Source organism: Hippopotamus amphibius, chromosome 15 (genome assembly GCF_030028045.1).
Source record: "Hippopotamus amphibius kiboko isolate mHipAmp2 chromosome 15, mHipAmp2.hap2, whole genome shotgun sequence".
In the NCBI taxonomy this organism is placed as follows: Eukaryota; Metazoa; Chordata; class Mammalia; order Artiodactyla; family Hippopotamidae; genus Hippopotamus; species Hippopotamus amphibius.
Window position 1 is genome coordinate 9028250 of NC_080200.1, and position 24900 is coordinate 9053149.

Below are 24900 nucleotides of genomic sequence, written 5' to 3' on the forward strand. Positions count from 1 at the left end.
TGGGTATTCACTCCACAGGTTGCTCCTCAAAAGCTTTTCTACCTGCCTGTCCTCAACTTCCAGGAGCCCTTAGAATGAGTCTCAAATATTGATAAGCCTCCCAATCAATGAGATGATCTGTCTCCTCTGTTCACTCCTGTATTTAACCTTTATTTCTCCTTATTTCTTGTTATTTACGTTGGACACCATGCTAAACTCTAATCATGGATTCCTTTGAGTGTTCAAAGTAGTGATATTTTTCTGTAACCTTTGTATTTATCTTCTTCAAGTATGTATTTCTGTTTTTTATCTTCCCGATCTTACTGTATCCTCCAGGGCCTCCCATACTAAGTTTAAAAACAGCACTGATACCAGGCGTTCTTCACTCATTCAGAAATAGTTCTAAATTTTCTCTATAATCATGTTTGCTGTATATTTCAGTGGGTGGCAGCAGAGGAGTTTATAAAGGTCTTTTGAAATGCTATTCTTAGCACATTTTATGAAAATTGTTTCTGTGCATTATCAAATGTGTTTTATACATCTATTAAATTGATAATTATTTTGCTACATTAATGCTTCATTTATTGCAAACAAGATATTCACTTTTTATGTAGCCAAAGGACTCTTTTCTTTTTAAAAATAATTTCTGGTTTCCTACTGGCCTTAAAAATTCTCTTCCAACTCTAGGTTACATACAGACTTCCTAATTTTCTTCAAATATTTAATATTTTTACTGACATTTTAATCTTTAATCCTCAAAGAATGTATTTTGGCATATGGTGTGGGGTAGTGGATCCAATTATTTTTTTCCTCCAGAAAGAGAGCCAATTATTTACTGATAACCTATCCTTGACATACTAATTTGAAATTCCACCTTTATTAAACAACAAATTCCTATATTTACATATATCAGGTTTTAGATTCTTCTGTGCCAGTAATATTTACTTCTGCCTGTATCAGACTCTTTTGATAACAACAGATTTATTTGAAAATGTAGTTGTAAAAATATAATGGAATTTTGGTTCCATTATAAAGTACCCTTTAGTTGTTATATCCCCATTTCCTACAGACTTAGCATCCATGCTGCCATGATTCCACTTTCTGTCTCTATACATTTGCCTTTTCTAGACATTTCTTGTAAATAAAATCATAAAATCTTTCATCAATATAATTTTTTCACTTAGTATATTTTTCAAGATTCATATGTGTTGTAGCCTATATAATTTCTTTGTACTGCAGAATGATATTCCATAATGTGAATATGTCATGTTTTATTTATTCATCAGTTGGTGAATATTTGGGTTGTTTCCACTTTGTGCATATTATGAGTAATGGTGTCATGAAAATTCATGTATGTCCTTTTGTTCAGACCTATTTTCATTTCTCTGGGGTATTGTTATTAGGGTTATGCAGAGAAACAGAACATATGTATGTGTGTGTATGTATATGTGTGTGTGTGTATATGTGTGTGTGTGTGTATGTGTGTGTGTCTATAGTATATTTCTCCTATTATTATCTACCAGGGAAGGAAGGAAAACCAAACCAATTAGTAATCATTATCATTTTGATTCTTTTATTGATGACTAGTGCTAAATCTCACCAAATCCTTCTGAGGTACATCATGATATGTGTCTCAGAACTTTCCATTCAGTAGATAAAGAGACATCAGCTCATGCTTTCTATGGGCCAGAGGTGGTCCTAGAGAGATTAATATCCCCATATTTCTGAGTTGCACATTGCTGAATCCAGAACAGATTCCCTCAGATGTCCCATAGTATGGGTATCAGAGAAATTTCAGGGCAGAAAGCAGGAGTTATTTAGCATGGGCCTGTGGCAAGGTGTTGTCCAATTGGAGCTGGGCAAAACTTGTCACTGCTTCCATTGAAATAATTACAGTGGATGTGGGTCAAGTAAATGATGAGGCAAGAGGATTTTGAATTGGTGCCTGTATTAGTTTGCTGGTGCTGTCATAACAAAATACCAGACTGGGTGACTTAAACAATAGAAATATATTTTCTCACAATCCTGAAGGCTGGAAGTTCAATATCGAGGTCTCAGCAGAATTGATTTCCTCTCAGGCATGTCTCCTTGGATTGAAGATGGGCATCCTCTTGCTGCCTCTACACGAGGTCATCCCTCTGTGCAGGTGTGCCCTGCTATCTCTGTGTTTCCTAACCTCCTTTTCTTATAAGGACTCCAGTGAAATTGGATGAGGGCCCACTCTAATGACCTCATGTTAAATTAATTACCTCTTTAAAGGCACTTTCTGTGAATACAGTCACATTCTGATTGTTTTAAGTACAGTTAATCTTCAGTTCCAGGGTCAGTTTGTTCCCATTTCCTTGATGGCAGTTCTCGGAATTGTGGCAGCTTATGTCATGGCTACAGTCTGGTCATCGTGTAGTTAATTTCTTCCACTTAGTGTGTGGTTTAGTATCTATAACACAGCTCACAGGATATGGCTCAGAATATTATCTATAGCCCTTGAGGAGGAACTCAAAGTTCTTGACTCTGCTTAATGACTAAACTGTTATTAGTTGGTCTCCATTGACTGTTTTCCTTTGTTTCTATATTTTCTCACTTCTCTGATTAAATTTATTCTTTGGCTAAAATTTTTCCATAGACAAAAGGCAGACTGAAGACATGGGCAGGGACATAGACCATAGGGTCCTGCTGTGTTTCACTTGGATTGCAGATGGCCGCCCTCATGCTAACTCTGAACATGGTCATCACTCTGTGCAGGTTGCCCTGGCCTCTCTGTGTGTCCTGATCTCCTCTTCTTATAAGGACACCAGGGTGATTGAGTTAAGGGTCACCCTAATGATCTCATGTTAAATTAATTACCTCTTGAAAGGCACTTTCTCCGAATACGGTCACATTCTGAGACACTGGTAATTAGGACATCAACATAGGAATTTTGAGTGAACACAATTCAGTCCATAATAGTACCCAAATATGTGTAATATACCCTTCTGTAACTATTCCCTTTTATTAATCATATGGAAAGCATGCTGAAAGAGGAAGCTGATGCTGTCTTGACCATAGTTTTTTCCCCTTTATATTCCTTTACACTACTATTAGATCTAGAATTTTTTCTTAGAAACAAAAATTACCTAATATTTACATGTCATTAAAAGGTATGTGGAAAAGAAGACACTGATATTGACGGATTACATTCATTATACAAATTTCTGATAGTTACAAATGTTCAGTTTGTGTAGGTGATGTTTAGTATCTGGCAAAAACTAGGAAAGAGAGAGAAAAAATGGAACATTTCTCTGCTCCCAAGTTCATTTCTTTTTTTTTTTTTTTTCCATTTTTTCCTTTCTTTTTTTCCAGAAGACAGAACCAGTTTATTTCAAATGCTAATAATTTCAGTGGTTTGATTCACTGACTCATGCCTTTAAATATTTATTAACTATTATCTTCTAGGTACAAGTATGAGATTTGGAACAAAATAAAGGCCCAGATTTCATAAAGTGTACATTCTGTTGGTAGAAAGAAAATAAAATAATACATAAATAAATGGTAAACCTAGACTTTGTGAAAAATGCTAATAAAAGAGTAAAGACTAATTAGGAAAATTATTTTAATATAATGTTATTACTTTACTATCTAGAAGAATTCCATGTGTGGATCTGTTCACCTTCCCTGCAGTGTTACTCTCTCTGATAGAAAATGTTTGAGGGAAAGGTAGGAAGGAAGAAAAAAATAGGTGTGTTCTTGGAAAGATTCAGTTGGATGTGCTGGTGAAACACTGCACTAACTTCTACTTGGCAGTGGCATGTGTTGGCCTGGTGTTCTATTTCATGGTAGTAGTGGGAGCGAGAATTGGTTTTTTATAGAGAAGCAGGTCAAAAAGACAAGATTATGCTTGGCTGAGCCTTACTCATGATGCTTCAGTTCTTGGTTTGACCCTCACTTCCTAAGGAAAGTCCTTCCAAACTCCTGACCCCCATGCATCAGAGATAAGCTCTCATGGGACACTGTCCATGCTGTTGCAGATCACAACCCAAACAGCTGATGGGATGGACTGTAGCCAATCATATGCTGTGTTGCCCTCTTCTCAGAATAAAAGGCTTATTTTCCAGGAGCCGGGAGTGCAGCCATATGACAGCCCTGAGCCTTCTCTTTAAGAACTGCCCTCAGCTAAAGGAAGCTGCCTCATCCAAGGTCACACCACTCAGATCTCTAGTTATGGGGGCATAACTGACCACCATCTGTATCCTACTACTGTGTTTCCCCTGAGGTTGCTCTTGCTCCCAGGCACTGACTGAGCTCAGCTGGGTACCAGTGCCCACTGCCATGGTCATACAATGACATTGATCACTAGGGTCAGATACCCTTGCCTGGAGGGTGACTCCTGTTCTTAGCATAAACAATTTGAAATGTCAGGCAGTAGCACAGCTTGAAGTTCAATGGCAGGAATTCCCTGGTGGTCCAGTGGTTAGGACTTGGAGCTTTCACTGCCATGGGCCCAGGCTGAATCCCTGGTCAGGGAACTTAGGTCCTACAAGCAGGCAGCATGGCCAGGAAAAAAAATTCAGTGGGAATTTTTTTAAAATTTAAATTTAAATTTTTTATTTTTTAAGTTTCAGTGGGACTTTTGCCATATCTCTGGAACTGTTATCTTTTTAGGTGTCCAGGCCTCCAAATGTGCAGAGGCCAAAATTGTGTAGACCTGGAGCTCAAACTCCCCACGTCTTACTGGGAGTGATATTACAAGGGTTCACTTCTGCTTCCAACCCTTGATTTCTGCAACCATGTCCTATAAACTGGAGACACAGCACATTATGATTGTTGTTGGTTTAGACTGTATAGCACATCCTGTGAATTATGTACCTAGAAATTGCCGTGTATTCAAATGCTTGCACTAAATACAATCATTCTGCTTGAAATTAAATGTGTTCCCACAACTTCCATTAAATTTTAGGTTTAACTCTATTATATTAGATACTCCCTTTAGGCTTGTTTTATTTCTGTCCTCCCCTTCCTTGACAAACTTTACAGATCATTTATATTTGCCACATGTATTTCCTCAATACTCACTATTCAACCCAATCTTCTTGGATAAGTGCTGCCCCTGCCCCTCTATTTAGAGGTAATAAATGGAGCCCTCCCTAATATCTACAAAGGCTTCCATGTGTTGGTTCTTGTAGAAATTAAACATTCCTTAGGGGATATCTTGTCACTTTTAAAGTCAAACCAGAGAAGGAAGAGTTTCTCCTTGGACAATATACCTTTTCCATTGCTGCCTCCACACACACAGTGTTGGCTGAAATGTTTCCATTTTCTTTTACTTGTACCTCAAGGGAGCTGAGTTGTTTGGAGAGAGTAAAGTCACTACAACAATTTATTTAATGAAGTGCCCTGAGAATTCAACCCTTGAGATGATAATAACATGTCCCTGCTGCCCCTTCACTATAATTCTGTGACCCCAGCCTCAGTGAAAACCCAAATGGACAAACTGCATAAGACAGAAAAGCTTCACTGATAACCATCAGAGACCTTTTCCCAGTAAAGGCTGGTAGAGTAGGAAGAAAAAGAGGAGAGTGGGTGGGTTCTTGGCTTTACCTCTAGAATAGTGAGACTGGGACAGTCCCATAGTTATTTAGTCTGTGAAGGGAAAGTCTGTAGTTTGCAGGTACTTTAGTTTCCAGTGAAACCAGTTCTGTTTCTTTCTCTTTTTTGGAGTCTAGAGTTTCTCTCTAATAAGAGTTATTTTCTAGAGAATCTCCACCTCTTCTGCAATCTTTCCGGCAATTCTAGGCTCCTCTTAGATTTCCTGTGTCCAATCACTTATGAATTAATGACTTACTGGAGATTTATTTTTCACAAGGTATTTATTATTAACTTTGTTCCTCATGTGGTTGGATTTTTCTGTTAGATTCTCTAACTATTTCTGCAGGCAGATTCGACTTCCTGATAGGACCTGATATCTCTGTACTGATGTTGTTGTTTCACCTTATCCACCCTGTTGTGTCCACAATATCATCTACGAACAATGTAATTATTACTGACATTTGGTACTCACTTCATTTGCTCATTTTACCATTCTCTTTAAATGTTTAGGAGAATATCCAGTGATTGACGTTGGAGTAGACTGCCGTGTCCTCTTTATGAATTTAATGCAAAGATTTAGTGTTTTAATGTAGAATATCCAGTTGGCTGTAGTCTTAAAATACTTTTTCTTTATTGGGTTAAGAAATTGTCCTTAGCTTCCTTATTTAGCAAGAGGCTCTGTCCTGGCCTGCTAAACACGGTAATAGCTCTTCCACTTCCTCGGCTGCATTTTAGACTGTAATTATGGTCATGATTCCTCTTCACTGACCTTTTTTGAGATGAATTATGTTAGCAAACATGCCAGAAACAACCAGAATTCCATTCCTAGAGTAGGAATTTCTTGTTCATTATTCTTTTAAAAGATAAATGAGTGCACTTTATTTAATTTTACTATTCTATTTTGTGTCTATATTCAGGTATATGATGGGCTTGGAGGGTTCTTTTTCTGTATTACAATAATGCTTTTGGTCTCCATCTTTACTATATATGTAACATTTACATGTGTTGAGCACCTACTATGTTCCAGGATCCATGCAAAAATGGTCATGACCTCTGACCCACAAATAATATAAAATTACCAACATGATAGATACATCAAGAACAGTACAGGATACTCCACTTGTGGGCCTCACACTCTGTCCTCCTGACCCTCACTGTGTTCTCCAACTCACTGGCCTTCACATCCCTTCCATTACCAAGCTCACCAACCCCAGGGCAACTGTGCATTCTGTTCTCTTAGCCCAAAATGCTTGTCCTTTCCTTATTTCCTCCGGTTAACAATTACCCATTCTTCCTCTCACAGTGCAATATTATTTCAGAGAGGCCTTTCCTACCCACCTCCCCAGACTAAATTGGTCCTCAATTATTTTCTTTCTCTTTAATTAACTGTATTCTCAGCAGCTGCTCCCCTGAGCCTACCTGCTTCCCCTCCTGAGAGTGTACTATCGCTTAATACATCCTCACTTTCTTTATTTAAAAAAAATATTACTTGTATTCTCTAGGCATAATAATACTGAGCTTTTTTCTATCATGGAGAATGTAAACATTTATAATCCTCTTAAATTTGCCTTTTATTTTTTAAGGATGACTGATTTTTTTATAAAAGCTTTGAATATTTTATTTTATTGTTTAAAATAAATTTGTTTGTTTGTTTGTTTGTTTATTGGCTGTGTTGGGTCTTCTGTTGCTACACACAGGCTTTCTCTAGTTGCAGCAAGCGAGGGCTACTCTTCTTTGTGGTGTGCGGGCTCCTCATTGCCGTGGCTTCTCTTGTTGTGGAGCATGGGCTTTAGGCACATGGGCTTCAGTAGTTGTGGCATGTGGGCTCAATAGTGGTGGTGCACAGGCTTAGTTGCTCTGAGGCATGTGGGATCTTCCTGGAGCAGGGATCGAACCTGTGTCCCCTGCATTGGCAGGCAGATTCTTAACCACTGAGCCACCAGGGAAGCCCAGCTTTGAATATTTTAAATCAAATCTGTCAGTCATTTTTTTTACACTTAACTGTGCTGAATTTTGGTACAACACATTTCCCCTCAAGAGCATGTATACCTGAGCTCACACTCTCACACACGCTCTGCATGTTATTTTAATGGTTTTGTAATTTTGTTTACCCCTCTTATGTGTGTAGTCCACATGGATTTCCCATTTCTCAAAAGAATCCACCTGCCAGCAGTCATCTGAAAAAGGGAGCAATAGGGATTTTCATTAATTAGAAGTGCTGCATGGCAGTCAAAAGAGGTAACGGACCTGATGTATTCATAACGATCAGAATTCTGTCTTTGATGGCTGTCCCTGTTTAAGGGGTACAATGATCAATAATAGTCACACAAGACAGACTTATTGTTAGAAGCTCACATGTTTCAAGTGACTGCTGTGTGTCACAAGAACCACTCTAGAAAAAGTAAATGCTTCATCTCATTTAATTAACTCATCAGTCTTAGAAAGTAGGGAATATTTATTACTCCTGTTATAGAGGTGACGTATCTGCAGCTAAGAGAGATTACATAACTTTGTCAAGGTCAAACAGAACTTAAGTTGGTGGACCAAAATTCTATTCAAGGAATTCTGACTCAAGATCCCATTATCTGAATGACATCTCTGTTCCATACTTTGGGAGAGTTATGTATCAAAAGTATTAATAATTTTCATAAAAGTAATAGATTAGTAATAATAATAGCTATCACATACTGGGAGCCTACTATAGAAAAAGGCATTTTTAACCCTTACAAAGAAGGTAATAGTAGTAACCATATTTTTAGAAAAAAATATAAGAAGTCACTTGAGAGTTAAATATGATAACAACAAGGAGGATCAGGTCATAGAATTAAGTTTGAGTTGGGAATCCTCATCTTAATAACTATTATTGAACTATTTGAATGAAAGAAATATGGAGATCAAAAAGAAAAGATGTTAAATGTGTTCAATCATTTTCCAAGTGTCATATCACAAAAGAAATCACTTTATGTCCATAACTTCATATAGAATTAGAACCAGTGAGTAAACAACAAGGTCCTAGTGTATACCATAGGGAACTCTTCAATATCCTGAGATAAACCACAATGCAAAAGAATATAAAAAGAATTATATATATGTATAACTGATTCACTTTGCTGTACAGCAGAAATTAACATGACATTAGATATCAACTATACTTCAATAACAAAAAAACTCATTAGAACCAGTGAGTAGATGATAAAAAATTTTCCTGCTGAATTTTGAAACAGCTAAACAAATACATTTAAAATGAAAAATTTCTACCATTTAGCTAAATGAATCCCTGTCATTGGAAAAACTAATAGACAATGAAGGATATTAGCCTAAAGGTGGAATCATAAAGGTGATGACTAGCTAAGGTGCTACTTGGCTATTATCTGAACACTGCTATTGCCTTCTTCCCCAGCAGACACACCAACTACATGGGAGCAGGAAACTATACAACAGTATCACAATTTCTCCTCCTGGGACTCTCAGACGATCCTGAACTGCAGCCCCTCCTCTTTGGAGTGTTACTGTCCATGTACCTGGTCACTGTGCTTGGGAACCTTCTCATCATCCTGGCCATCAGCTCTGACTCCCACCTCCACACCCCCATGTACTTCTTCCTCGCCAACATGTCCTTTGTAGACATCTGTTTCATCTCCACCACTGTCCCAAAGACTCTAGTGAACATCCAGGCACAGAGCAAAGACATCTCCTACATAGGATGCCTCACTCAGGTGTACTTTTTTATGATTTTTGCTGGAATGGATGGTTTTCTCCTGACTGTGATGGCCTATGACCGGTTTGTTGCCATCTGCCACCCACTGCACTATATGGTCATCATGAACCCTCGTCTCTGTGGCCTTCTGACTCTGATGTGCTGGTTCATCATTTTCTGGGTTGCCCTGATTCATATTTTACTCTTGAGGCAGCTGACCTTCTGCATTGGCCCTGAAATTCCACATTTCTTCTGTGAACTGTTTCAGATCCTCAAGGTGGCCTGCTCCGACACCCTCATCAATAACATCTTCTTGTTTGTGTCAACTGCCCTGCTGGGTGTGTTTCCCCTCACTGGAATCATCTTCTCTTACTCTCGAATTGTCTCCTCTTTAATGAGAATCTCTGCCATGGGAAAATATAAAGCATTTTCGACTTGTGGGTCTCACCTCTCTATGGTCTCTTTGTACTATGGTGCAAGCCTGGGGGTCTATCTCAGTTCTGATACGACTCTTTCTTCCCAGAGAAGCTCAATTGCCTCCCTAATGTACACCGTGGTCACCCCCATGCTGAACCCCTTCATTTACAGCCTGAGGAACAAGGATGTGAAAGGGACCCTGGGAAGGCTCTTCAGTTGAAGTTCCTCCTGTCTGTGATGGGCCACTGGCCTCAGAACTAAGTGCACATTGTGAGTCTCAAAGATAAAATCTGCGAATTTAAATATTTTGTTCTTTTTTGACCCTGAAACACATGCTTAATTTCTTGTATTCTCAAAACGGCTTTGACTTTGCTTTTGTTTTTGTATTAGTTTCTCCTCAACCCTCTCTTCAGTAATTCCTTTTTAATTTTTGTTTCCTATTTGCAGACCATACATTTCCATCTTGGGCTAGCTTTCTTACAGCCATTCCAGGGATTTCCAACACTATATTTGAAGCATTTATATCAAATGTGACATGGTTTCTCCCTAAAATTTTCAACGCAAATGTTTTTCTTCACCTTAATTTGGTTGTGTGTTTGTTTCTTTCTAGAAGAAATGGAATGAAAATCATGCAATACTCATAGCCAAACTGTTTCCCATATCAAGATTGTTCTTATTGTTTTAATGTATATATTTTATGTAATCTTGACAACATTTTTAAAGGCATTTCTCTAATTTACCCCATTTTTCAAAGAGATTGAGAATGGGTAGACTCTAACCTGGAAACCTGACATTGAGCCCACATTCCTAATTTTGCTATCACAGTTTTCCTGAAAACAGTGATGTGATTTTCAACTTCAAGAGTGGGAATCTATTTTTTAAGTGAATTTTTATTTTATATTATAGTTGATTTACAATGTTGCATTATTTTCAAGTGCATAGCAAAGTGATTCAGTTATACATATACATATATCCATTCTTTTACAGTTTCTTTTCCCATATAGGTTATTACAAAATATTGAGTAGAGTTACCTATGCTATACAGTAGGTCCTTGTTGATCATCTACTTTATATATAGTACTGTGAATATGTTAATCCCAAACTCCTAATTTATCCCTCCTCCATCTTCCCACTTTGGTAACCATAAATTTGTTTTCCAAGTCTGTGAGTATTGTTCTGTTTTGTAAATAAGTTCATTTGTATCATTTTTTTTAGATTCCACATGTAAGTGATATCATATGATATTGTCTTCCTCTGTCTGACTCACTTCACTCATTATGACAATCTCTAGGCCTACCCATGTTGCTGTAAATGTCATTATTTCATTCTTTTTTAAGGCTGAGTGATATTTCATTGTATATATGTGCCACACACTCTTTATCCATTCCTCTGTTGAAGGACGTTTAGGTGGGAATGTTTTGACAGCTAGTTTGTTCAGGTGATTCATAGTAATATATTGCATTGGATAATTTTGAGATATTACTTTGTTCTTTGTCTTCCTTCCCTTCCTCTTTCCTTTCCTTGTTTTATTGGACATTGATTTCCCATCACTGCAATTCTAAGACACACCCAAGATCCTAAAACATCTAATAATGAATACAATAGAATAAACCTTGTTTTCTCATGTGGTTTATTTTGGAGGAAGGGAAGTCTCTGGTGGTGCCAACAGGAATGGTAGTTACACAGTCGTGGAAGGTATTCAGAACTTAGTTCACTTTTTGAGAATATTGAGAAAATTGAGTCTGCAGTGAAGGATAGAGTGGTAGAAGCTGTCCGCATTTCTCCTATATTCCCTGGGATCCCATCACCATCCCCACTGCACACCAGCCTGACTGTCAGCACCAGCTAGAACCTACTTTTCCCAGTGGGTGATGGCAGACCTGATGGATAATTATGCCCCACGAGGGACAGTTCTTGATGGGGAGGTGTGGGATATACCATCTTCTTCACCCTTCAGCTGGAATAATTCTGAAGTTTGAATTTTGTGCCATTTTCCAGAATTCCCCTATAGGATGAAAAGTCTGCTCACTCCTGCAGGAACTGACTTAAGGTAAGCTTTATTGGAGGTGCTTTCTTCCCTGTATCATTTTCCTTTTCTCCAACCCATGTACCATGGTCCTTGAACCTTCCAATAAAGGGCTTGCACATGAATCCTTGGATCAGTATCTGCTTCTGGTGAACCAAAGCTGAGACACATGATAAAGACTGTGAAGAGTATCCAAGCAATACCACGAATGGGGGAGGGGTGGAAAAACAGTGAAAACAAAACAAGTATCAGGTGTTTACTACGATCTTCAAAATTAGTGGAAAATCATAATTTGTTAGGGAGTGAAAACATATTCAGTGTGGCTTTAATTCAGTTTGATTCCACTAAATTTAATCCATAGTGTATGTATTGCCTACTTCATACAAGGTCAACTGGGGACCAAAGAGGTAAACATGATTGAAATACAGTGATAACCATAATAATATTGGTGTGTAATAAAGCATGCTGAAAACAAAGGTAAAACTTTTCAACTCACTTTGAGTAAGTCCAGAAAAAATCTTTTTTTTTCCATGTTAGTGTATTTATTTTATTTTTTAATTTTTTTAAAGCTCTTTATTGGAATATAATTGCTTTACACTCTTGTACCAGTTTTTGAGGTACACCAAAGTCAATCAGCTGTATTTATACATATATCCCCATATCCCCTCCCTCCCATGACTCCCTCCCACCCTCCCTGTCCTGGCCCTCTAAGGCATCACCCATCATCTAGTTGATCTCTCTTTGTTATACAGCAACTTCCCACTAGCTATCTATTTTACAGTTGGTATTGTATATATGTCTATGCGCAGAAAAAATCTTTAAAAATTTTATTTAAAAGATTTATTGAGAAGCAACCTAAATGCCCATCAACAAATGAATGGATAAACAAGATGTGGCATATATATACAATGGAATATTACTCATCTATAAAAAGGGATGAGATGGAGCTATATGTAATGAGGTGGATAGAACTACAGTCTGTCATACAGAGTGAAGTAAGTCAGAAAGAGAAGGACAAATATTGTATGCTAACTCACATATACGGAATCTAAAAATGGTACTGATGAACTCAGTGACAAGAACAAGGACGCAGATACAGAGAATGGACTGGAGAACTCGAGGTTTGGGAGGGGGCGGGGGGTGAAGGGGAAGCTGAGACGAAGCGAGAGAGTAGCACAGACATATATATACTACCAACTGTAAAATAGATAGTCAGTGGGAAGTTGTTGTATAACAAAGGGAGTCCAACTTGAGGATGGAAGATGCCTTAGAGGACTGGGGTGGGGAGGGTGGGTGGGATTCGAGGAGGGGGGAGTCAAGGAAGGGAGGGAATATGGGGATATGTGTATAAAAACAGTTGATTGAACTTGGTGTACCCCCCCAAAAAATAAAAAAAATAAAAAAAAGATTTATTGAGGGATTACTTATATACCATGACATTCAGCCACTGAAAGCATTAGTTCAATAGTTTCAGTAAATTTATAGTTATGCAACCATCACCACAATCCATAGAACATTTCTGTCACACTAGAAAGTTCCTTCGTGCCCATTTGTGAATTATATCAACTGCCACCTCAGGCCTAGGTATCCACTTATCTGCTTTTGTCTTTATAAACTGGCCTTTACTAGCTATTTTATATGAATGGAATCATACAATAGATGATCTTTTGTATCTGGCTTGTTTCAGGGTTATTCATGTGGGGAACATACATCAGGATTTTGTTCCTTATAACTGCAGAATAGTATTCAAATGTATGGATATACCACATTGTGTTTGTCCATTTACCAACTGATGGCTATGTGGCTATTTCCAGTTTGGGGTTAATAAGAATAATGCTATTATGAATGTTTGTATATATGTCTCTGTGCAAAAATGTGCTTTTATTTCTTTGGGATAGATATTGCAGAGTAACTAGTGGGTCATACAGTAAATTTATGTTTAATTTCTAAGAAAATGCCTAACTTGTTTTCCAAGTGGCTGCACCATTTTACATTCCCACTAGCAATGAGTGAAGGTTTCAGATTTTCCACATTTCCTCCAACAGTTAGGATTCATGAAAAACTTTTTTTTAAGTTATCGACACACCCTGCCTTAGTTTTTTTTTTAAATTTTAATTTATTTCTAAAATTTTAATTTTATTATTATTATTTGGCTGCATTGGGTCTTCATTGCTGTGCATGGGCTTTCTCTAGTTGCAGCAATCGGGGGCTACTCTGTTGCGCTGCACAGGCTTCTCATTGCAGTGGCTTTTGTTGTTGTGGAGCACAGGCTCTAGGTGTGGGGGCTTCAGTAGTTGTAGTACATGGGCTCAGTAGTTGTGGCTCGTGGGCTCTAGCACGCAGGCTCAGCAGTTGTGACACATGGGCTTAGTTGCTCCATGGCATGTGGGATCTTCCCAGACCAGGGATTGAACCTGTGTCCCCTGCATTTTCAGGCTGATTCTTAACCATTGTGCCAGGAAGAAAGTCCCAGGAAAAACTTTTAATGCAAGAATATACTTGAGCAAGAGTAACAAATAATCAGCAGAAATTTAACTGGTTGATGGATTTGGGTAGGAAGCAGAGAGGATAGGAGATTGGGAACTAGAGGAAGAAACCACACATTCAACAGTACAGCATTTCAGGAGGATATACAGGACTTATGACTGAGTTGTTAAGAAGTAAGCATAGATATGTAGATGGAAGCCACACTACTGAGAGTATAGTTTGACATATTAAGGATTCTAAGGGCCATGCTGTAATCATGGGCATAACATGAGGAATTCAGGATTGTTATAAGTGGGAGAAAATGTAGGCAGAGTGAAGAGTTAGGAGGCTGTTGAAGTAGTTCAGGGAAAGATGATGGGGACCTGACTGAGCCAGTGGCAGTAAGACAAGTAGATTTTGGAAGAGAGGTGTCTTAGTTTCCTGATGCTGCTGTAGCAAATTGCCATAAATCCAGTGGCTTAAAATGACACATATTTATTATCTTACATTTCTCAGGTCAGAATTCTACAAAGCATCAGCAAGGGGCTTTACTGCTGGAGGCTCTAGAGGAGAATCTCTTTCTTTGCCTTTTCCCAATTCTAGAGGCCCCCCACAGTGCTTGGCTGGTGGTCTTTCCACCATCTTCAAAGTAAATAATATAGCACCTTGAAATCTCTCTCTTGCTCCACTGCTCTCCTATTAGGACACTTGTGATTACATTCAGCCCACCCAAGTAATACAGGATAAAATTCCCATCTAATAATCCTTAAGTTAATTACAGCTGCAAAATCCCTTTTGCCACCTAAGGCAGCATGAATGAATAAACCATGTCCTCTGGGATACATCTGGACCCCAGCCCCCACAGTAGCTGACCCCTGGCCCATCTACAGCCATGCAGGAGGAATCCTACCATAACCCCCAATTTTACTGGTGGAGGGCTACAATGGTAGTTTGGATTTCCAGAAATTAATGTCATCTGGGTATTTCCTCTCCCCAGTGCATAGTCACTCTAGCAAAGACTGCAAGTCTCTTTGTGGAGGATTTGAGAAAAGATTTAGTATGGGTTGTGGTGATGGTGCAAGGTCTTCCCTTTGATGCAAAGTTTCCTTCTTATTGACCTTTGTCTAGAAATTGGTTAGTGGGCTGTGATTTTCTGCTGCAATGACTCAAGTCAGTCTTTGGGTTACCCCACTTGAGACTTCTTGCTACAATCATTAACCGGGTTTGGAGGGCCATGTGATGACTACTCAGGACATTGGGGTCCAAGGCTAAATCTGCACCCAGGGCTCCAGCTCCTGGCCTCACACCTGTATGCAGACAATTATTGGAAATATTTTGGATATTGGAAGCTACCTTTTCAACAGTAATTTTTTGAGATCTAAACACATATCAGTTACATCTGTTGAATATGTAGTATTGAGCAAATTTTGAATACTCCATATGAAAGATTTAAATATCACCATTACCACTTGCTGTGTTGAAATCTTATGGATATACTGGGTTAAATAAAATTTATTAAAAATGATCTCCGTTATTTCTTTCTTGTTTATTGCTGTTATTGAAAAATTTAAAGTCTACATGTGGCTTACACAGTATAAATTGCTGTGGGGAATTATGAAGAAAAGAAAAATGAATTATTTTATTCAGTCAACACAGTTTACATTCCCTTGAAGGAGCCCAGAGAAATCTGGAGCCCTGTATTTCCTTTTAAGTCCTTCTCTCGGGTTTTCTCCTTTAATCTCTCAGCAAATAATTATGTCCCTGTGCTGGGAACTGAGAAGACATGAGCAACATATACAAAAATGTGTGAGGTCTAATCGCAAGGTAAAATGCTAACAGTAGAAAAAACTGGGTGCAGGGTACACAAACTTTCTGTACCACCTACACTTTTTTTTTGGCAAATCTGAACTGTTCCAAAATTTAGAAGTTTATTTAAATATAAAAAGTGATACTGGGGACATTCCTGGTTATCCAGTGGTTAAGAATCCACCTTCCAATTCAGGGGACGTGGGTTCAATCCCTGGTCAGGAACTAAGATCCCACATGCTGTGGGGCAACTAAGCCTGCATACTGTAGAGCCCATGCACTGCAACTAGAGAGAAGTCTATGTGCTACAGCAAAGATCCTGTGTGCCGCAACTAAGACGATGCGGCCAAATAAATACATAAATTTTAGAAATGTATTAAAAAAGTGATACTGTATGATTCCATTAATATCAAATACAAAGACATAAAATTCATCCTATGCTATTAGAAGTCAGGAAAGTGCTTACCCTGGGAGGCATGTGTCTAGAAGGGTACACAACGGGACATTGGGGTAGTGGTAGCATTCTGTGTCTTGATCTGTGTGTTGGGTATGTGGGCGTGTTCCACTGTGAAAATGTATCGAGCTAAACACTTGTGTACTTCCTGTATGTAGTATTTTATTTCAATAAAAAGTTAAAAGCTAAAAAAAGTACAAGGTCTAGACAATCTGATATGACGGTAGGAGGTAAAGTAGTGATTGTAGATAAAGTAGTGATTAATACATCAGCTCAAAAGTGATATGGGAAAAATGAAGCAGGCAAGAAAATAGGGAATGTCCCACAGTGGCATAAATATTCTGGGGCAGATAATGACAGAAAAGGAAAATAAATATTGACTAATATACTTTAACCAAAAAAAAGATTAGAAAAACAATGTCATGATCCCTCCCGGCCCAAACCCTCTAAATAAATTTTAAGTACCGGGCAACTTCAAGAAAGTCTTGGTTGGGAAAATTCAATTGAAACAGGTCTGATCTCTCTCCCTCACCTTTGCAGAGAGGAAATGCCAAGTCAGACTTCCTCCAACATCTGTGTATTGTATAGGTCTCCTTAGATATGTGTCTTCTCAGAGAACCACAATTGGGAATAATTATTTTTTGTTTTACTTTTATTTTTATTCATTTATTTTTCAGATTACCTTCATGTTCAATCATTTGATATCTCTTAACCTTCTGTGGTTTTAAAGGTCAACTCTATTTGGTTAAAATCAATCAGTCTTTATTTTATTTTTTATTTTTTGATAGATAAGAAGTGATTTATGACAATAGGATGCTTCTGAGGTGGTCAAAAAATAAAAAAAAGAGAGTACACTTAATGCCACTGAACTGCACACTTAAAATGGTTGACAGTAAGTTTTACGCGATGTGTATTTCATAGTAGTAGAAAATTGTGAGCAGAGGACTAGTAGTAGTTGTATTTTATTTATTTATTTATTTATTTTTTGGGGGGGGTACACCAGGTTCGTATTTTATTTTTTTATAAGAACTTTTATTGAGATGCAATTGACATACAATAAACTGCATGTTTTATAAAATGTACAATTTGATATTTTTTCTTGTTAGTAATGTATATATGGCAATCCCAATCTCCCAATTCATCCCAACCCAATGCCCTAAATGGGTAGTTTAAATCAATCTGCAAATCAAAAGTCAGATTTTTAGAAAAGGCTAGTTTCTTTTTTAAACTACAAAACTCATACCCTAAATGAAGAAATGTAGAGTGTAAAAAAAGTGAATATAAAAAAACAAACTGTTTAGCTGGCATTTCAAAGACTAAAACACTGAATCAAACACCTAACACAAAACTATTTTTATTTTATTTTTCATCTTTATTAGAGTATAATTGCTTTATAATGTTGTGTTAGTTTCTGCTGCACAACAAAGTGAATCAGCTACATGTATACATATATCACCATATCCCCTGCCTCTTCAGCCTCCCTCCCACCTTCCCTATCTCACTCCTCTAGGTTGTCACAAAACATCAAGCTGATCTCCCTGTGCTAAGCAGGAGCTTTCCACTAGCTATCTATTTTATATTTAGTAGTGTATGTATGTTAATACTACTCAATCACTTCATCCCACCTTCCCCTTCACCCCTGTATCCTCAAGTCTGCTCTCTACGTCTGCATTTCTATTCCTGCCCTGCCACTAGGTTCATCAGTAGCATTTTTCTACATTCCATATATGTGCATTAGCATATGGTATTTGTTTTTCTCTTTCTGACTTACTTCACTCTGTATGACAGACTCTAGGTCCATCCACCTCACTATAAATAACTCAATTTCATTCCTTTTTATGACTGAGTAATATTCCATTGTATATATGTGCCACATCTTCTTTATCCACTCATCTGGACATTTAGGTTGCTTCCACATTGTGGCTATTGTAAATAGTGCTGCAATGAACATTGTGGTGTATGTATCTTTTTGAATTAGGTTTTCTCAGGGTATATACCCAGTAGTGGGATTGCTGGGTCACATGGCAGTTCTATTTTTAGTTTTATAAGGAACCTCCATACTGTTTTCCATAATGGCTGTATCAATTTATGTTTCCACCAACAGTGCAGGAGGGTTGCCTTTTCTCCACAGCCTCTCCAGCATTTATTGTTTCTAGATTTTTTGATGATGGCTGTTCTGACTGGTGTGAGGTAATACCTCATTGTGGTTTTGATTTGCATTTCTCTAATGATTAGTGATGTTGAGCATCTTTTCACATGTCTCTTGGCCATCTATATGTCTTTGGAGAAATGTCTATTTAGGTCTTCCACCCATTTTTGGATTGGGTTGTTTGTTTTTTTGATATTAAGCTGCATGAGCTACTTATATATTTTGGAGATTAATCCTTTGTCAGTTGCTTCATTTGCAAATATGTTCTCCCATTCTGAGGGTTGTCTTTTTGTCATGTTTATGGTTCCTTTTGCTGTGCAAAACCTTTAAGTTTCAACAGATCCCATTTGTTGATTTGTTTTTATTTCACTGTGGGAGGTGGGTTAAAAAGGATCTTGCTGTGGTTTATGTCTTAGTGTTCTGCCTATGTTTTTCTCTAAGAGTTTTATAAGTGTCTGGCCTTACATTTAGGTCTTTAATCCATTTTGAGTTTATTTTTGTGTACAGTGTTAAGGAGTGTTCTAATTTCATTCTTTTACATGTAGCTGTCCATTTTTCCCAGCACCACATATTGAAGAGGCAGTCTTTTCTCCATTGTGTGTTCTTGCCTCCTGTCATAAATTAGGTGACCATATATGAGTGGGTTTATCTCTGGGATTTCTATCCTGTACCATTGATCTATATTTCTGTTTTTGTGCCAATACCATACTGTCTTGGTTACTGTAGCTTTGTAACATAGTTTGAGGTTGCGGAGCCTGATTCCTCCAGCTCCAATTTTCTTTCTCAAGATTGCTTTGGCTATTTGGGGTCTTTTGTGTTTCCATTCAAATTGTAAAATTTTTTGGTTGTAGTTCTGTGAAGAATACCATTGGTAATTTGATAGGGATTGCATTGAATCTATAGATTTCTTTGGGTTGTATAGTCATTTTCACAATATTGATTCTTCCAATCCAAGAACATGGTATACTTCTCCATCTGTTTATATCATCTTTCTTTCATCAGTGTTTTATAGTTTTCTGAGTACAAGTTGTTTGCCTCCTTAGGTAGGTTTATTCCTAGGTATTTTATTCTTTTTGTTGTGATGGTAAATGAGATTGTTTTCTTAATTTCTCTGATATTTCATTGTTAGTGTATAGGAATGCAAGAGATTTCTGTGCATTAATTTTGTATTCTGCAACTTTACAAAATTCATTGATTACTTCTAGTAGTTTTTTGGTGGCATCTTTAGCATTTTCTATATATAATATCATGTCACTTGCAAACAGTGACAAATTTTACTTCCTTTACTAATTGTATTCATTTTATTTCTTATTCTTCTCTGATTGCTGTGGCTATCAAAAAGCAGCCCTACTGATGAAGAAAAGAAGACAGAGGTGAATTTGTGGCTTGCAGCTCAGCCTAAAACATGTTTTAATGAGGGAATATGAAAGCTGTTGACAGATGGGCAAAGTGTATTGAAAACCAAGATTATATCAAAAAATGATGTATTTGTCTTTTCTAAAAGTTAATTAAAATAAATTCTACAGCCAGACTGTGGATAATTTTTGACTCACCCTTGTGTATTGAATAAGCATGGCAAGAGTGGACATCCTTGCCTTGTTCCTGATCTCTGTGGAAATGCTTTCAGTTTTTTACCATTAAGAATGATGTATGTTGTGGGTTTGTCATATATGTCCTTTATTATGTTGAGGTAGGTTCCCTCTAAGCCCATTTTCTGGAGAGTTTTTATCATAAATGGGTGCTGAATTTTGTCAAAAGCTTTTTCTGCGTCTATTGAGATGATCATATGGTTTTTATTCTTCAATTTGTTAATATGGTGTATCACAGTGATTTGCATATATTGAATAATCCTTGCATCCCTGGGATAAATCCCACTTGATCATGGCATATGAGCCTTTTAATGTGTTGTTGGATTCTATTTGCTAGTATTTTGTTGAAGATTTTTGCAGCTATATTCATCAGTGATACTGGTATATATTTTTCTTTTTCTGTGATATCTTGTCTGGTTTTGGTGTCAGGGTGATGGTGGCCTTGTAGAAAGAATTTGGGAGTGTTCTTCCCTCTCCAATTTTTTGGAAGAGTTTTGAGAAAGATAGGTGTTAGCTCTTTAAATGAGAGAATTCGCCTGTAAAGCCATCTGGTCCTAGATTTTTGTTTGTTGGAAGAGCTTTAATTACATTTTCAATTTCATTACCTGTTGTCCATTTTATTGGCATATAGTTGTTTGTAGTAGTCTCTTATAATCCTTTGTATTTCTGCAGTGTCAGTTGTAATTTTTCCTTCTTCATTTCTAATTTTATTGATTTGCATCCTCTCCCTTTTTTTCTTGAGGAGTCTGGCTAAAGGCTTATCAATTTTATTTATCTTCTCAAGGAACCAACTTTTAGTTTTACTGATCTTTGCTATTGTTTTCTTTGTTTCAATTTCATTTATTTCTGCTCTGATCTTTATGATTTCTTTCTTTCTACTGACTTTGGGTTTTGTTCTTTTTCTAGTTGCTTTAGGAGTAAGGTTAGAGTGTTTGATTTTTGTTTCTTGAGGTGAGATTGAATTGCTATAAACTTCCCTCTTTGAACTGCTTTTGCTGTGTCCCATAGGTTTTGGGACATCCTGTTTTCATTGTAACTTGTGTCTATGCACTTTTTAATTTCTTCTTTGATTTCTTCAGTGATCTCTTGTATTTTTTAATTTCTTCTTTGATTTCTTCAGTGATCTCTTGGCTATTTAGTGCACTGCTTAGCCTCCACGTATTTGTGTTTTTTACAGTTTTCCCCCCAATCCTCCAAGCCCCTGAGGGTCCCTCCAGCTCTGAGAACCCCTCCCCTCTCCCAGCCACCTCTTAGGGGCTCTAGGGCCTGTTTTGCCTTCACTTTTCCAACTCCCTCACCGACCACCCCCCCCACATCCTACCTGGTTGCTTGCGGTTCCTCCCATCTCCTTGAGCACTGAGATCCCCCACCAGCATCAGGCAGGTGCCCTAGTTGTGGGGAGATGGGAACTCTGCATCCTCCAACGTTGCCATCTTGACTCCACCAAAACAGCATTTTTAAATGCCCACATGCGGGGTCACTCCTGTAGGCGGCCTGCACAGGGAGGTCAGTAGCCTCACAAGTACAGCTGCCTCAGCCATTCAAAAACAGGAATGCCCTGCTCACAGGCAGGCATGAGAGGGTGGGCTGAATGCAATGGGTCATGCAAGGAGAGCATCAGACAGACATCATTGAGAGCCAATGGCTGGGGAGGGAAGGTGAGCTTTGACACAAATCAGCAGCAAGAAGTGCTTCAAGAAAGAAGCCCACACCACATAGTCTTCTGTACTCCCAGTTGGGGGGAGCCTGGGAGTTTCTGGAGCTGCCTTGTAGATATTTGGTCTCCCATCTGCCTGGTTGGTGAGGTATCACATGGCCTTCCAGGCCAGCACAGGGACCTGGTGCCCCAGGAGTCACCATGGGCTGAATAGTGAGGGTGTCTAAACATGTCCTGTGATCAAGAACTCTGGGCTTTGCTCTAGAGACAAGACATGATAGATTTAGGCAAAAGGAAATCCCCAACCTGTCCCTTAACTTTTCCATTACCTTTGAGATAAGAATGATGAAACCAGTTCCACTGATGAAAGTGACCTAGTGGTGAAAGGTGCTATGTTCCAATGGGTCACAAATGAATTGGTTCAGAAGCTCAGGGTACAGAACTCTCCTCCCCTCATGGAGCACAAATGCAGGCTGACCCTGCTCTACCCTTCACTCTAATGAATAACCTCCCCCACTCCCCACCTCAAAGACCTGTACTAAAGCAATAATTTCTGCTGTTGCACCCCATGGAAAGACATACTGCTCAAGGACAATAATGTCTTTTTTTAAAAATAAATTTGCTTACTTACTTATTTATTGGCTGCATTGGGTCTTCATTGCTGTGCACAGGCTTTCTCTAGTTGTGGTGCTCAGGCTTCTCATTGTGGTGGCTTCTCTCATTGTGGAGCACGGGCTCTAGGCTCATGAGCTTCAGTAGTTGTGGCATGTGGGCTCAATAGTTGTGGCTTGTGGGCTCTAGAGTGCAGGCTCAGTAGTTGTGGCACACAGGCTTGGTTGCTTTGTGGCATGTGGGATCTTCCCGGGCCAGGGATTGAACCATGTCCCCTGCGTTGGCAGGTGGATTCTTAAACACTGTGCAATCAGGGGAGTCCCAATAATGTCTTTTATAATGTTCCTGTCACCAGGGACCCACAAGCCACCTTTTATGTGACAAGTAGCTGAGCAGTCAGGAGGGAGAAAAGGTGGGAGGAGGACAGCTGCCTGTGAGAGCAGTAGGTCTGGGTAAAGAGTGAAGAAAGGGCCAGAGCTGCATTGAATGCAGGGTCCCAGAAAGGTCAGGGACAGAGTCAATGGGAAACTCAATGGAGGGCACCATTGGGGGCTGAGGGAGACAGCCAGGTCCAAAGTCGTCTGGGATAGAAAAGGCCAATGTGAAGCCTTCATGACCCAGGAAAGCTGGGCAACAGCCATAGCCATTCCCATCATCATTGGTGTTAAGTCCATGGTGGGGCAATCATGCAGTCTTCACAGCTGTGTCCCCTCTGGAGGGGGTCAATTTACCTCATGATAGTGCATTAATTTCACTGTTTCTGATGATACCGAGCACTTGCCCACAGGGCTATCCAAGTCCCTGTCAGATGTAACCTCTCCCAAGAAGGTGGGGCTCTGCCAATCCAGCTTGGTTCTTTTTGCCACCTGGCTCTGTTTAGTGGCTCTTCTGACTATGGACTGGTTTCTGGGTCTTTGGGCCAATGTGCTGCTGAGGAGTGGACAATGGGTACTGATGTATTCACAAGTCCCAGTACAATTTGTACAAGGGAAAAGGTATTAAGACTTCAATGAATGATGTAAATTTAAATTGTTTTAGGGTAGCAACTACAATAAAAGTAGTGGAGCATATAAATTTCTATCATCGACAGTTAAATCACTTACATGAAAATACAGTAACAATGTAGAGAAAGATGGATAATGAGATAAATATGGAAAAAATAAGATGCTAGACACAAACCCAAATTTATTATATTATATAGTAAACTCTCCAAGTAAAAGAAAAGGGTTTTAAGACTGCATAGCAGAAAATTAGGTATTTTAAAAGTTCACATAATGTCTGTGTATAAAGTGACATAAAAAAGGTAGGAGTAGTATAAGATTGAGAAATTAAGGAAAAGCAAACTGATATAACTACTGATACATTTACTGATAAGCCTCACTAAGAAGCAGGACAGTAGAGATCCTTGTTCCCTCTTCTTGCCCCAAACATGAACAAATGTCTAGGGGAAGAGCTTTCATTACTGGATTCCAGATGCTTTTCTGTCTTTCCACCCAAACTGGGCACTGCTGTTCTGCCTCTTCCAGGAAGCCACATCTCCATCACCAAAACTGTTGGAACTGTGACTTGATTACGCCCTTCTTTCAAGGAAAGTTAGCCTGTTTGTATTGGTTCCCTTTGTCCCTGAATCTCTTGAGGTGACACAGAGGGCCCATGTGGCATCTGCATATATGCTGGGTTGTCTCACAGGAGAGGAATGCTGAGGTTGTAGAATTTTATTTCAGTTTCTTTGAAGTAGGAAACAAGCCTGCTTGTTTTCTCAATGGGAGAGATAATCTCGTCTTTTGAAGTCCCTCAGTGCATTTTTCACTTCTGAGGAAAAAGAGGGGTCAGAGCCTTGTATTCACATGTACAATATGATGAGCAGGAGTGAGATGCACAGATGAGGGTTTTCAGCAAGCTACTCCTGGTTCACACGTCAACTTGACTTTTGGAGAATTTTCACATGAAAATGACACCTGGTCAGCCACTGAAGAACAAGAGCTGGGATGAAATCTGCTTCATGGATCTCAGTGAGTACTTGTTGATGACACTACCACTAGCAGTCCAAGCAGCAGAATGAGACCAACCTGCATATAAACCTCTAACACGACCCATGAGGTCTCAGATTCAGGTAACTGCAACAAATTTTGCTGGAAATATAGGTCTTATTTCAGAAAATAAGAGTGTCATCTGGAGATAGTGTACAATCCACTACACTGCATTCAAGGGAGTTAAGACTAATGTGCTGATAATTCAGTGTCACTGCCAATAATTAAAGAGGTTAACAGATAGGCCAAATAGCAATATGCATACACAAAGAAGAACCACAACATGACACATTACTTCACCCATACAAACATGTAAATGAAGGTTCATGGGTAATTCCAGGCCAGGCTTTGTTTTTGTTTAATTTTTAATTTTCTACAATAAACTACATATATTTAGAGTGTACAATTTGATATCCCAATCTCCCAATTCATTCCCCCCCACAACCCTCCCCGCTT

The 24900-nt window shown here is 38.6% G+C and overlaps 1 protein-coding gene across 1 annotated transcript; it reads left to right on the forward strand.

The window, feature by feature from the left end:
• Positions 1 to 8957: 8957 nt before the first annotated feature.
• LOC130837383 (olfactory receptor 7D4-like) lies at positions 8958 to 9875 on the forward strand. The gene has a single exon (XM_057710278.1). The coding sequence runs from the start codon at positions 8958 to 8960 to the stop codon at positions 9873 to 9875; it is 918 nt and encodes a 305-aa protein (XP_057566261.1).
• Positions 9876 to 24900: the final 15025 nt, after the last annotated feature.

Coding starts and splice junctions, on each gene's coding strand:
- LOC130837383 (XM_057710278.1), top strand. CDS start 8,958: ATGGGAGCAGGAAACTATACAACAGTATCACAATTTCTCCTCCTGGGA.